A 12,831-nucleotide genomic window follows, 5' to 3' on the forward strand; every position below is an offset into this window, starting at 1 on the left:
TTTCTTAAGTTGGATTCACAGCATCGGATCGCCTGGCTCTAGAAAGGCGGAGTCTGAAGGGTCAGGTTAAGAATGTTAGTGGGGTGTGTGTACATACCCTGTCCAGGTTCATACTGATTTATGGTCAGTTGATCAGGTTTCTCTTTGATATATCCCATCTTCAGGCATTTTGCAAGGAGTGTGTTACAGATATCTGGGAGACCTGACATTGCAAGCAAAAGATAAAAGTGAAAGGTTTTCTAACTCTTCCCCACACATCAACCTTTCTCCATAACAAAAAAAATACAGAAATAGGAAAGCTGCAAAATGGAACACAGAAATCTTCATACGGAATGTAACATAAAAAGCATGTCAATTACCTTCCTATATGTTTTTTCACTAGCATGGTGCAGTGGTTATAGCAGCCTTCCACAACTAGGGACCATCTTAGCTGGGGATTATGGGATTTGTAGTCCAGCATATCTGCAGGGCACCAGATTGAGGAAGGCAGGGATACAGTGTCAGACTAGGACTGACTGGGGAGATCCAGACTCAAATCCCTACTCAAATCCCACCAGGTGACCTTGGGCCTGTCACTACCTCTCAACCTAACCTAACTCACAAGGGTGTTGTGAGGATTAAAAGGGGGTTCGGGGGCAGATGACAAGTATGCCACTTGAGCTCCCTGGAAGAAAGGTGTAAATGTAATAAATAAATATGTTTCTTTGCAGCTCTAGCATATTATTCATGTATTCATCTTGCACATTTTTGCTACATAAGTTAAAACGTTACAATTTATACCAGGAGTGGGCAACTTGTAGGCCAAAACATCTGGAGAATCACAAGTTGCCCACCCTTCCTTTATACCATTGTAGAAGCGGGCACATTGGGATTTTCACAAGGGCCTTTTTCACATGACTAACTTGCACCCATGTATCTTAAGTTCGCTAGCACATGTACGCGCACATACAATAACCGAAAGCAAATTTAGATAAGCTTATTGCAACTAATAGATCTCTGCATCTTTATGAGCATGACTTTTGTTTTGTTTTTCATAGATTGCAGCATGTGTTTGCACACTGGCAAGCCACTGGATAAGACAACACTTTTGCTATTTGTTTTCCAAATTAGTGAATTCAAAACTATCATATTGTGGCTCTGGCTTGGGGCAAGCTAATTCTGCTGTGCAGTGAGGAGATATGGGCAGAGAGGGGTGGGACTCCAATGTACTGTCTTAATGTGTATACGATCAGGCTTAACACACCTACCTACTTGCTGTGAGCAACATTTCAGATTCCTAATAGAATGTGGGGAGAAGTGCTGTAAGAGCTGCTTCCAACTTTATTATCCTTAAAATCAGAGATGTCATGTGGGATGAATCAGATATGCATATGAAACCCCTGTCTTCCAAAAATCCCAATATCTTTTTCAGGATTCACGCATCTCATACTCATGTCAGATCTTCCTCACATTACAAAGACAGTCACCTTCAAGCACCTGCCTGCATTTCTAATTCAATGCAGCACAGATAAGGGGCGTTCTCATCAGATACTCACTGTCAGGAATGAATCTGAGCATGTGGAGATGTCTAGCAGCTCAGATTCAGAATGGGAACAGCCAGAACTGGGGGAGGCACCCTCCCTAGTGAGCTCACATAGGGCAAGGCTTCCTTCCCAAGACCTTGACACACAGATGGCTCAGCCTGAACGGCCCCCCCTTTCCTCCACCATGAGAACCCAGGTTTCGGGGGAGGAGGAGAGCAAGGGGCATGACTTGAGGGATGCTAACCGGGAAAGTTAGAGGCAGAGCTCAGACACTTCACCAGGTTGGCCACTTGTGAAAGCCTAAGTAGCAAGGAGCCACCCTAAGGGAGGGGCATTTCTGCAAAGCTAGTCTGGTCTAGAAGTTCTTGCCCAAACTGCTGGCAACTTCTCTAATTTCCACTTCGGCTCCTCTACTGATATTCGTAGATGTGTAGATAAGCTGTTTCATTGCAGTCTGAGAGTTTCCTAGAATCTGCATTTGTAAAGAAGAGAGGCATTAACTAATCAAGTAGCAAGCCTGAAGCCTTGTTTCCTGGAGTGTGTTGATTGCAAAGGGGGAGGATGAAGGATGTGACACTCACCTCCAGGTAATGGACTGTCTCGATCAACATTGTTATCATCATACCGAAACTCATATCCAAAATGTTTTACCCTTCTGTGTTTTAAAGACTTTTGAGCTGTGAAGTAAAAAGGAAGCAAAACAATATTTAAAAAAGAATGATAAATAAATCATCACAATATATATTGTGAGCTGATGTGGTGTAGTGGCTGACCTACAAATTGGGAAGTCCCTGATTTGAATCTCGCCCCTGCCATGAACTCGCTAGGTAATTTTAGGCAAGCCACTCTCTCTCTGCTTTAGTTCCCCCAACTGGGGGATAATAATACTGATCTACCTTAGAAGGCTGTTTTAAGGATTACAACTAGACCATGCATGTGAAGCTCTTTGAACAACTGAAAGCACTATACAAACTTTAAGCATTATTATTACATTCAGAAGGCAAGTGTCTGTTGAGGCTGGAAATCTAGGCGGGGCTATATGCTTATAGCAGCATTCTTGGAGCTGAATTCTCCCCTTGCTCCTGTACATGACTCTTTAGGCAGTGACAGGCTTCCTTTGTCACTAAAAGGATCCTGGGGGTAGGAAATTGGGCTCTAAGAACAACATGTGTGTGCCATGCGGTGCTCATCCTCACAGCCCAAATATGTCCTCCTTCACCACCATCTTCTGACCTCCATGACTGTTTCAGTAGTGAGGAGACAACCTGCCTTCTTAGAATCATAGAGTTGGTAAGGGCCATTTAGGCTGTTGAATCCAACTCCCTGCTCAGTGCTGGAAACTAGCTTAAAGCATTCCTGACAGATGGCTGTCCAGTCTCTGCTTGAATACCTCCAGCGATGGAGAGCCCACCACCTCCCTAGGCAGTTGGTTCCATTGTCGGACTGCTCCGACTGTGAGGAGGTTTTTCCTGACGTTCAACCGAAATCTGCCTTCCTGTAACTTAAGTCCGTCATTTTGTGTTCTACAGTCTTAGATGACAGAGAACAGGTTGCAGCCCTCTTCAATCTTTCTTGGCCCAAAACATATTAATCCCTGTGACAGTATTACAGGTTCCTACTTTTCTTACTACAGTTAAGTGACATACTTCTCTTATCTGAAATGAGGACTTAAACTGCAGCCGTAGAGATGATTTAGATCCTACATCTGGCTACATGAACAACAGCTGAAAGTGTCACTCATGCTTCTGCTGCCTGGGGCAAAAGTACCCTAGTCAAATTCATGAGTCCTCAAGCAAGTGGGTATTTCCTGTGGGAATGGGATGCAGGGGGCTTCCTTGGCCACCACTCAGGCAGAACACCTTGAGCCCCTCAGGCAAGTAGTACCCAGAAAGGCAAAGGGAGGGTGTTCATGATTTTGGGCTTTGCTACCCAACCCAGTTGAAATTGGTGCATCCAGTTGAAGGCCGAAACCCTGTAGTTTCCTTTGACTGTCAAGGGAGTCTGGCTGCCTTTAGAAAGGACTCACACCATCAGTTTTGTGTGGTGGTGGCTATGTGATGCTGACTGCTTGGGGAAAGATTTTACTGTGCCTTGATCATCTCTTGTCAGCCCATTAAGATTCTGACTAAACTCTCTTTTCAAAGGTTCTGTTCACAAGGTAAGCAGACATTTTAATAGAGGGGGGCAGAAGTCTTGCAAAGAGTTAATGAACAACAACTTTCCAGAGTTATATAAAACAGGCCAAATGAGAGGTATTTTTAGAAAGCCTGGCTTACTGTACGAATTACTTACCATGTGGAATGACCTCATCCTCTGCCCAATCAATGCTTTCCAAAAGTTGTCTTTCATCCTCAGGTGAAACCAGCTCTTCAATTACCCTCAGGCCAGGAGGCAAAGTTACAGGTGTCATATCCTCCCAAGGAACTAGGAGGAGTATAAAATGTGGAGAACACTGCATGAAAATGACACACTTATGTTCTTTCAAGCAGTAACAAATTGATTAGACTCGCAGTTCTCAAACCAGCAAGTCTGATGTTTATTTATACTTCTTTTAATTGATCAGGCTTCAAATGCTCTCTCAGCAGGAAGCACTGTTAGCATGATAAAGCACTTTAATACAGGGCTGACTCAGATGTAATGCCAAACCCTAGTTTAGCATTACAAGAATGAGCCCCGCCTCCCCCAGGACTCATGCACTCTCCAATCCTCCTCCAGCGCAGCCACAAAGAAGACTCTGGAAGCTTCTATTTCCATTTTGGGTTAACCATAGTTTGAGGTGTCATCCCTCCAAACTGAGACAAAATGCAGTGTATCTTAACTATGGTTAGTGGAAACAAGCCAACTTTAAAACACAGTTTATGAAGCTGGCTTGTTTTCACTAACCATACTTAAGATTAAGCATGGGTTTGGGAGATGCACTAAATTGTGGTTGATCTAAAACAGACATGGGAGCCTCCAACCTCCTCCTCGTGGCCATACCAGAGAAGGAGAGGGAAGCACAGAAGCCATGCAAAAGACTTCCCATAATGTTAAACTGTGGTTTTGTGTTACCTCTGAACACAGCCACACAATATATTTTGAGCGCAATCCAATAGGATAGCTTCTCTTTAACTGGAGGGTTCCCCCACTCCCAGCCCGGAGGCAGGGCAGGTAGAACAATGGAGGTGAAAATGCCTCCTGTGCCACCATAAGAAACACTTTCAGCTAGGAAAGGCCTCTCAGCCCATCTAACTGACTTACTGTGCCATAGACAGGAATCTGTGACAGAGAGATCTTGGATCTGGCAGATCCAGGGTCTTTCCTCTTCTCTCCTACTGTCCTGCCCCCTTTCCTTCCCCCCAGGCCCTCTTCCAAGGTCGCAACAGTGATCTTGGAAGAAGAGCCAGGGAGGAACTTTCTGTGGTGGCGGGGGCCGGGGGGAGGAAATAGCCTCTTGGTCAAAGCCTCTGTGAGGTTGAATCTGCACTATTCTATGTTCCCTGGGATGCTCTCCCAGGGAGTATACGATTCCTCTGTAAGAAAAATACCATAAAAAGGAACTCCAAGCTCATATCTTACTGCTGAACACTTGCCTGAACAGAAAGATATTGCAAAACGTTTTCTGGAAAAGGCATTAGTGAATTAAGTGATAACGCCAAATGTGACCCTTGACTGAGATGGTAATGATCTCTACACGTGCACCATGGGACTGGTTTCCACATGCTGTGTTATACAAACCCCCTTCTGTTTAGGGCCAGACAATCTCACTGCTTTTCCACTTCAAATGCCCGACTGCTCTGTCAAAGCAAAGGTCAGCCTTCTCCCCAGTCGTTTCAGGTGAGATGTCAACCGCATTCAACTGTCTCTCTCTGAGACTCATGAGGTTTGCCAGTTATTTCTGGCTGACAACAAACGTAATGGAAAAGGAAGACATGTCTAAATACTACGGCCAGGGTCCAAAGAACTGAGAAACTAGTTCTATAAGCCGAAGGCAGTTTTTGTTCAAATAGCAGCCCCCTCCTGAACTGCGAGGAGTTTCAAAAAGTTTGCAACAATGCATCAGGCCAGATGCTCAAATTCAAAACTCCTACTCAGCTAGCATAAGACCACTGCATGAATCCTTGATCCTTTTGGAATATGGCTCCCAAACCCAAAGGCCAAAGGGTAGGCACCCTGGTGTTCTCCAGGTGTTTTGGACTACAACTCCCATAAGCCCTGATCATTGGCCATGCTGGCTGGGGCTGATGGGAGTTGTAGTGGGAAACATCTGGGGAGCATCAGGCTGCCTACCCCTGCCTTACGTAGTATGTCTACTGGTACACCCACAGAGCTCCATTTTCTCCACCTAACAGATAACCAACCTTGCACATAAGTTCACAAAAGATGCTAATCCACAAGACATTTTTATTTATTTTTACTAGCATCATACCTGACCACAAATATATGTATCATTTTAATATTGTTATATGTAATCCACGTAGAGGTTTCATTATATTAAGAGGTAAATAAGTATTATTAATAATAAATAATAAATAGATTAGTCATTTGTGGCATGTGATGGCTTGAAAGGGAAAAAAAGAAAAGAACCAGCAGTCTTCTGCTTTGGAAAAGGATTCCTGCCTGGTCACCTCAAGATGTTTTTTACTCATCATAGGAGACCAGACAAGTGTTTATTTACAAGGCTGATTAGCCCCGTCAGGTCTGTGCTGTTAGATGGCTGGCCGAGGGGAGAGGCAGGACTTGGACTGAGTCTGGTGCCCACTTTCCCATCCGTCCTACCCAATAGGCAAAGGGCACTGTAAAAGTTGACAACACTGAGCATCTTTGAACCAGTGGACCCAGGGAGGTGGCAGGTCATGGATTGAAGGCACATGATGAACCAAGCTTTTTGAAGTTAAGATGGTCTAGGTCTGGTTAGTTGACCCTATGTAACCTGCTTTCAGTTCCCTTCAGTAATAATACAGCCTTTTATGTAACAGCTGACCTGGTAGCCACAAGCAACCAGAAATTACCTGCAGGTGAGTGCATGGAATATGGAGGAGCAAGCTTGTGGAGGAGAGACAGATTATTTTGTCCCTCCTCTGCCAGCTCACTTGGTTTCCATGCTAGCTGCACAGGAAGGAAAGTCTTCTTCCTCCAAAATGAGCATGGAAATGCAGCATGCTGGCAGAAGGGTGATGGATCACTCCGTCCCTCCTCCACCACTCTGCTTGTTAGAAGGCACATTTTTAAAGTAGTCTGCATTTTTGTAATGGCCAGAAACATAAGCCACCAACCTCTTAGCAGGCTAGTAACATTTGTCACAGGCTAGTAAACTTTGCAGGCTCATTTATAAGGCTGAACAAACAAATAACTGTAGGTACCAGATGCAGGGCTGTTCTTTCTCTCCACACACACATACAGCTGCAGTACCTTTCTCAGTTCACAGCAGGCAGTAGGGGAAATCCATATGTGTTTGGCAGCAGGTATCAGAAGGATTGGGGGTGGGAGGGAGAGATTTGAAAGATAAAGAAAGATATTTGGGGGGGGAACTAAGGTGGTACTGGGGGAATCCCTAATGAGAACTGAGCATACTCAGTGGCTATGGAATTCTGACTGACGGTTGGGGAGAAAGGGGATGAAATTCAGTGGCTGGAATCCCCAGCAGGACCACTCCACACTGCAACATTTTGTTTCAGGTTCCACCTGTCATTACTATTTCCCATTATGACAATACCGTTTGCAAGTTGTGACCAAGAACTGCCAAGAGCAGCCATGTCAAAATATCAAATACAATTTATCCCGACAAAGCTCTGCTATACCAAAACAAGAAACATCCCTTCAAACATGAGACATACAGACACTAAAGAGCCAGGACTCATACAGCGACCCTATGGCCTGGTTCACACATAACGCTAACCTGTGGTTTATTGAACCCATCGTTTGTTACTCTACCCAGGTTTTGTCTGGCAGACAGTCGAACAAACAGTGGTTTGTTTGCTCAAACCCTGGGTTGTTTGCATCCCTCCTCCTTCCCTTTCCCCCGCTGTATTCCAAATGCCTTTGTGGTGCAATAGTACTGTCATGTAGAGAGGCTGTTTTTCTTTTTTACCATTCTTGGCTGTCGCCTCTGTAGCCTGGTAAAACAACCCATGAACAATCCACAGTTCTGGGTTCACAACCCATGGTTAAACAACCCAGAGTTCACAACCCAAGAACAAATCATGGGTTTTCTTTCTGGATTGTTTGTGGTTAACAAACCATGGTTAATTAGTATGGGCCTACGTGGCTGCATTCACACATGACAACCCAGAATTCAACAACTCAAACCATGGGTTAGTATTACTTGCGAACCAGGCATATGCTTTAATCCAAAGGTAGAATCAAGTCAAAGTTAAGCACCTTAGGCTACGATCCTAAATACTCTTACTAGAAAGTGAGCCTCACTGAATACAGTGGGACTTACTTCCAAATAAACATGTATAGGATCGTGCAGTTCAAATCCCACTGATCACAATGCAAGAGTTACAGTCTGGTCAAAAGTAAATCCCAATGAAATTAATGGGGCCTCAAAGTGCTTCATTTTGGCTCCATCGTGTACATGTTCTCTTAAAATCACCTGAGAACTTTCTGACTTTCATGGGGTGTTTGGAATGCATGCAGTAAGAGCGGCTGGTTGTAGCCAGAGGGAGAAAAAAACAGCTGTAGCATCCAATAGGGGTGCTGAGCACGTTTCCTGGCACAGCGCACCCACTCTAGCTCTGCAAGTCCTGGTGTGCGCGCAGCAGCGAAGCTGTGCTTCCAGGGACAAGCCCTGGAAACAACAGAAATGCCCGTTCATGGAAGGCATGTGACCTGCTCCTTCCAGGAATGGCCGTTTCAGCTGTTTCCAGAATTTGTCCCCAGAAGCGTGACTCCGCCATCGCATATGCACCATGGCTAGTGCAGGTACACTGGTGCCAGGAAGTGCGCTCAGCGCCCCTATTGAATACTGCCTTAGGGGGGCAGGATGGCTCTGTTTGCTCAACTATAATAATAAAAAGCATCACAAGAGTAATACCTTTTTCCACAAAGTTGAAATAGAGAACGACGTTTTGGTTGGAGCCCTCCAGCGTGATCTCCTTTCCATTGAGGGAGTCATAGGCTCGCTTGGAATCCTCTGTTGTTCCATATTTCACAAATGAATAGGGTTTCTGAGGCAGCATTAAGAGAGCTTCTACCAGCCCACACTCCTCTACCACACACAGCAGTTGGCATCTACTTACACCATTACCAAGGCCTCCGTTGGCAATAACCAGGCTCTAATTATGGAGAGAGAGAGGGAGAAAGCGGGGGGGGGGGGAGAGAAGAGACACAGACATGACTAATCAACACTAATTTGTTCATCTGAAAACAGCATTCCATAAACACAGCAGAGCAATAAAGAGAAAATGAGGCTATTATCCCAGAATGTCTGGGCAGCCAATTCTATTTGAAAATCTGAATTATATGTTTAGATTTCAAATAGCCTGGGGTGCTAAAATTAAAAAAAGAAAAAGACTTTTTCTTTTGATTGGTGGGAGATTCAGGACAGATAAAAGGAAGTACTTCTTCACACAGCGTATAGTCAAACTATGGAACTCGCTACCACAGGGTATAGTGATGGCCACCAATTTGGATGGCTTTGAAAGGAGGTTGGACAAATTCCTGGAGGAAAAGGCTATCACATGGCTATGTGCTACCTCCAGTACTAGAGGCAGTGAGCCGATGTACACCAGGTGCCATGAGTGGGAGGTGTCAGGTTTCCTGACACACACACCCCCGCACGCACGCTCAGGCAATCTGACACCAGACACCCAAATCAGTGCAATTTCTTTATTGCAGGGAATCCCACGGCAAAAGCTTAATGGTTACACTCTTCAGAAATCATATAGCTGATGGTTAATAGCTATAGGCTCTATGTAATTCCAGAACAGTCCAAAGCTAAACACTACTACCGTGATTGAGATCCTCAACATGGTCTCTCCGTTGCCATCGCCATGGTTCTGAACACAAGGGAAGGGACTCTGGGTTCCTGGGTACCTAACCCAGACAATCCTTTCACGCAGCTCCAACCCCAGACATAGAAAGGGAATGATTCCTGCAATGACTCCATCAGGCAATCAGGCAATAACTTCTTGAACAGCCACACCCATAGAGAGTCCAACTTTGAATCTTTTGTTGATAACTCTAGGCTACATGGTCAAGGCCCATCAAGATCAAGGGAAGGGCATACCCACACACGCAAGGAGTTCCAGGGCACCGCTTTCGCACTGGCAACTCCATGCTGTATGAGTTCTGGAAGAGGGAAGACCAAAAGTCGTAGATCAAACCCAGCCTGCCGTACACTGAGCTGACTACACACACAGACACACAATCCACAGCAACGAGAGTTCAAGTCTATGAAAAGCCTCACAATACTTTTCATGGCAGGTCCTTAACACTCCAAAGTTCCAGTCCATGTGCAGAGTGCCTCCAAAAGCCCAGATGATGATGAATCCAAACAGAGAAGGCTTCGGGCAATGAAGACGAGATGTTCCTAGCAAAGGCTCTTTGCCTTTGCATCAGCTTAAAAGGGAAGGTGTGACTGTAGGCCACCCCCCCAGATCCCTTGACAGACAAGGGCCTTTAGCCTTTCTGAAGGCCCCTGTCTAAACAGGGCGGCACTGCTCAACCCTCCAGCAGTGACGCTTCAACCTGGGCGGCCCTCCTGCAGACCCCACCCCACTTCTGTCAGGTTCTCATGGACAGCTTCCAGCCTCCCTGCCTGCCAAGGCCAGACCAGTAGGTGGACAGGGAGCCAGGTGACTCCCCCTGGCTCTGCTCTGAGAACACTGGCAGAGATAAGCTCACATAGACTCTGACATTCCAGAATCTGAATAGGCCCAAGCCCTTCTAGGCTACTTCCAATCAAATCCTGGCTATAACCTACAAGGCCCACTGCAGTACTGAAGCTGGGCCCTGACAGGAGGGTGCTGTTGCACTTGTGTCCTGCTTGTGGGTTCCTGGTTGACAGCTGGTTGGCCACTGTGTGAACAGAATGGTGGACTAGATGGACCCTTGGTCTGATCCAGCATGGAGCTTCTTATGTTCTTATCCACACAGGCTTTGACATTTATGGGACATCAACTTGGGCACAATAATCACAGAATCATACAGACTTGGAAGTCTCTTTGGAGGTGGTCTAATCCAACCCCCCTCCTCAATGCAGGATCTACAGCAGGAGTGTTGAACCTCTTTCAGCCCAAGGACCAAATTCCATTCCAGAGAAGCTCTTGGGGGCCACATTCCAGGGGTGGGCAGGGCTGAAGGCAAAAAAAGCGTGGCCAAAGGTAAAAGGTAAAGGTGTCCCCAACCAGTCGTGTCCGACTCTAGGGTGCGGTGCTCATCCCCGTTTCTAAGCCGAAGAGCCAGCGCTGTCCGAAGACGCTTCCGTGGTCATGTGGCCGGCATGACTGAACACCGAGGTGCACGGAACGCTGTTACCTTTCCCGCCGAGGCAGTACCTATTTATCTACTTGCAATTTCTTGCTTTCGAACTGCTAGGTTGGCAGAAGCTGGGACTGAAGACGGGAGCTCACCCCGTCACGCAGCACTCGGGTCTCGAACTGCTGACCTGCCGACCTTCCAGTCTGCAGTTCAGCGTCTTAACCACTAAGCCACCAGCCTATTTTAGCCTGAAGCTCTTACTGCCAATAAGTAAGCCTTAGGAGAGGCATTTCAACCTTTTAGAGTAGGAGGGAAAACTGCAAAGAAGCTGGGAAACCACCAAACTATCAGTGGTCGGGGGAAAGGCGTAGCAGAGTCAGATTGAGACCCCAGGATGGCCAAAGGCTCTGTGCCCCTGATCTACGGCACTCTTGACAGATAACCACCCATCCCATGCTTAAATATCTCCAGCAAAGGAGAGCCCCCCACCACCTGAGGCAGTCTGTTCTGCTGCTGAACAGCTCTTGCCACTAGGGCGTTTCTCCCTATGTTTAGCCAAAATCCTTTTCCCTGCTCTGAAGGGAGAATGAGAATGATCCCAGACTCCCTGCAAGGTAAGGGGGGAGTCAATAGGCTGCCACCACCCCTAACTCCTCCACTCCAGTCTGAGTCAGGGGATTCTCGGACCTTTGAATATGCTTGGGGACCACTAAAATAAGGGCTCAAGCTGACACCCTCTATTTTAGCCCCCAGGCCCAAACTCAGTGGGACTTACTTCAGAGAAGACATGTGCAGGATTGCGCTGTCCCTTAAATCAATGGGACCTAGCTCTTCATACATCTGATCAAGATCACGATGCACAATGCACATTCCCGTTCAGCTAGAAACAACCACAATGTCTAATCACCTTGGTAGCGTACGATACACACTCAATGCCCTCGTGCCTTAGTAGAGTATGTCTGGCCTTCATCTGTTTTTGCAGCAACTTCTTCTCTGTTTTACTGAGCTTCTGTGTCTGCTGACTAATGCCCTCTACTTCCATGCCGAAAAGGTCAACTACGAAGATATCTTTGAAAGAAAGCACCAGGTTCAAAATCCCTTTAAGAAAACAAAACAAAATATGAATAACAAGAAATTATGAATTTATACACTTATTTTTAAAAATTAAAATCCGATTATAGTTACATATTATTAAGGGAGGGATGCACAAAGTTTACCTAAGGTTCTGGCATTGACCTACAAAGCCTGAAATGGTTTGGACCCAGGATATCTGAAGGACCACCTCTTCCCATATGAACCTTCCCATAATTTATGATCATCATCAGATGCCCTGCTATATGTCCAGTCACCTGGAGAAGTTAGGGTGGTAGGTACTCAGGAGTCAGGACAGGGTCTTTTCAATAGCAGCACCCCTGCCCCTCAAAAAGGATACTGTAGAGCTGGGAAAGGTGCAGAAAAAGGCAACCCAAATGAACATGGGGCTGGAGCAAGTCCCCTCAGGCAAGGTTACAATGTCAGAGGTGTTTAAGCTTAGAAAAAGGGTGAGTACGGGAAGAGACGACAGGGAGCGCATAAACTTATGAATGGTGTGGAGCAATGCTAGAAACCAAAACCATTCAATGAACCTGAATGGTGGGAGATTCGGGACAGATAAAATGAAGTACTTCTTCACACTGCACACTGTTCAACTGTGGAATTTATTACACAAGTTGTAATTATGGCCCCCAATTTCAACAGCTTTAAAAGGGGATATGACAGATTTATGTAGGCTATCAATGGAAATTTATTTTTAAGCAAACATACCCAAGTTTGGGCTACACCACTTGAACTGAACATTTGTCTCCTTAAGAACTATTTCTTGCTAAATTTCTTGTATCCTGTGTACCAGCAGATGGTGCACTGT

The 12,831-nt window shown here is 45.8% G+C and overlaps 1 protein-coding gene across 5 annotated transcripts in view; it reads right to left on the reverse strand.

Moving 5' to 3' along the window:
- Positions 1-12,831, reverse strand: part of ALKBH8 (alkB homolog 8, tRNA methyltransferase) — a 69,497-nt gene that overhangs the window by 55,104 nt on the left and 1,562 nt on the right. For all 5 annotated transcript variants that reach the window (XM_084842713.1, XM_084842711.1, XM_084842715.1 and 2 more), the window contains 5 exons: positions 11,836-12,026; positions 8,542-8,782; positions 3,816-3,947; positions 2,105-2,200; positions 98-202 (listed from right to left, as the gene is read on the reverse strand). In XM_084842713.1, the coding sequence (XP_084698839.1) occupies positions 98-202; positions 2,105-2,200; positions 3,816-3,947; positions 8,542-8,782; positions 11,836-11,970 (709 nt within the window). In that variant the 5' untranslated portion in view covers positions 11,971-12,026. The remainder of the gene's footprint in view (positions 1-97; positions 203-2,104; positions 2,201-3,815; positions 3,948-8,541; positions 8,783-11,835; positions 12,027-12,831) is intronic.

Source organism: Heloderma suspectum, chromosome 3, assembly GCF_057233095.1.
Source record: "Heloderma suspectum isolate Gila_16-S chromosome 3, 16-S_ref, whole genome shotgun sequence".
Taxonomy (NCBI): Eukaryota; Metazoa; Chordata; class Lepidosauria; order Squamata; family Helodermatidae; genus Heloderma; species Heloderma suspectum.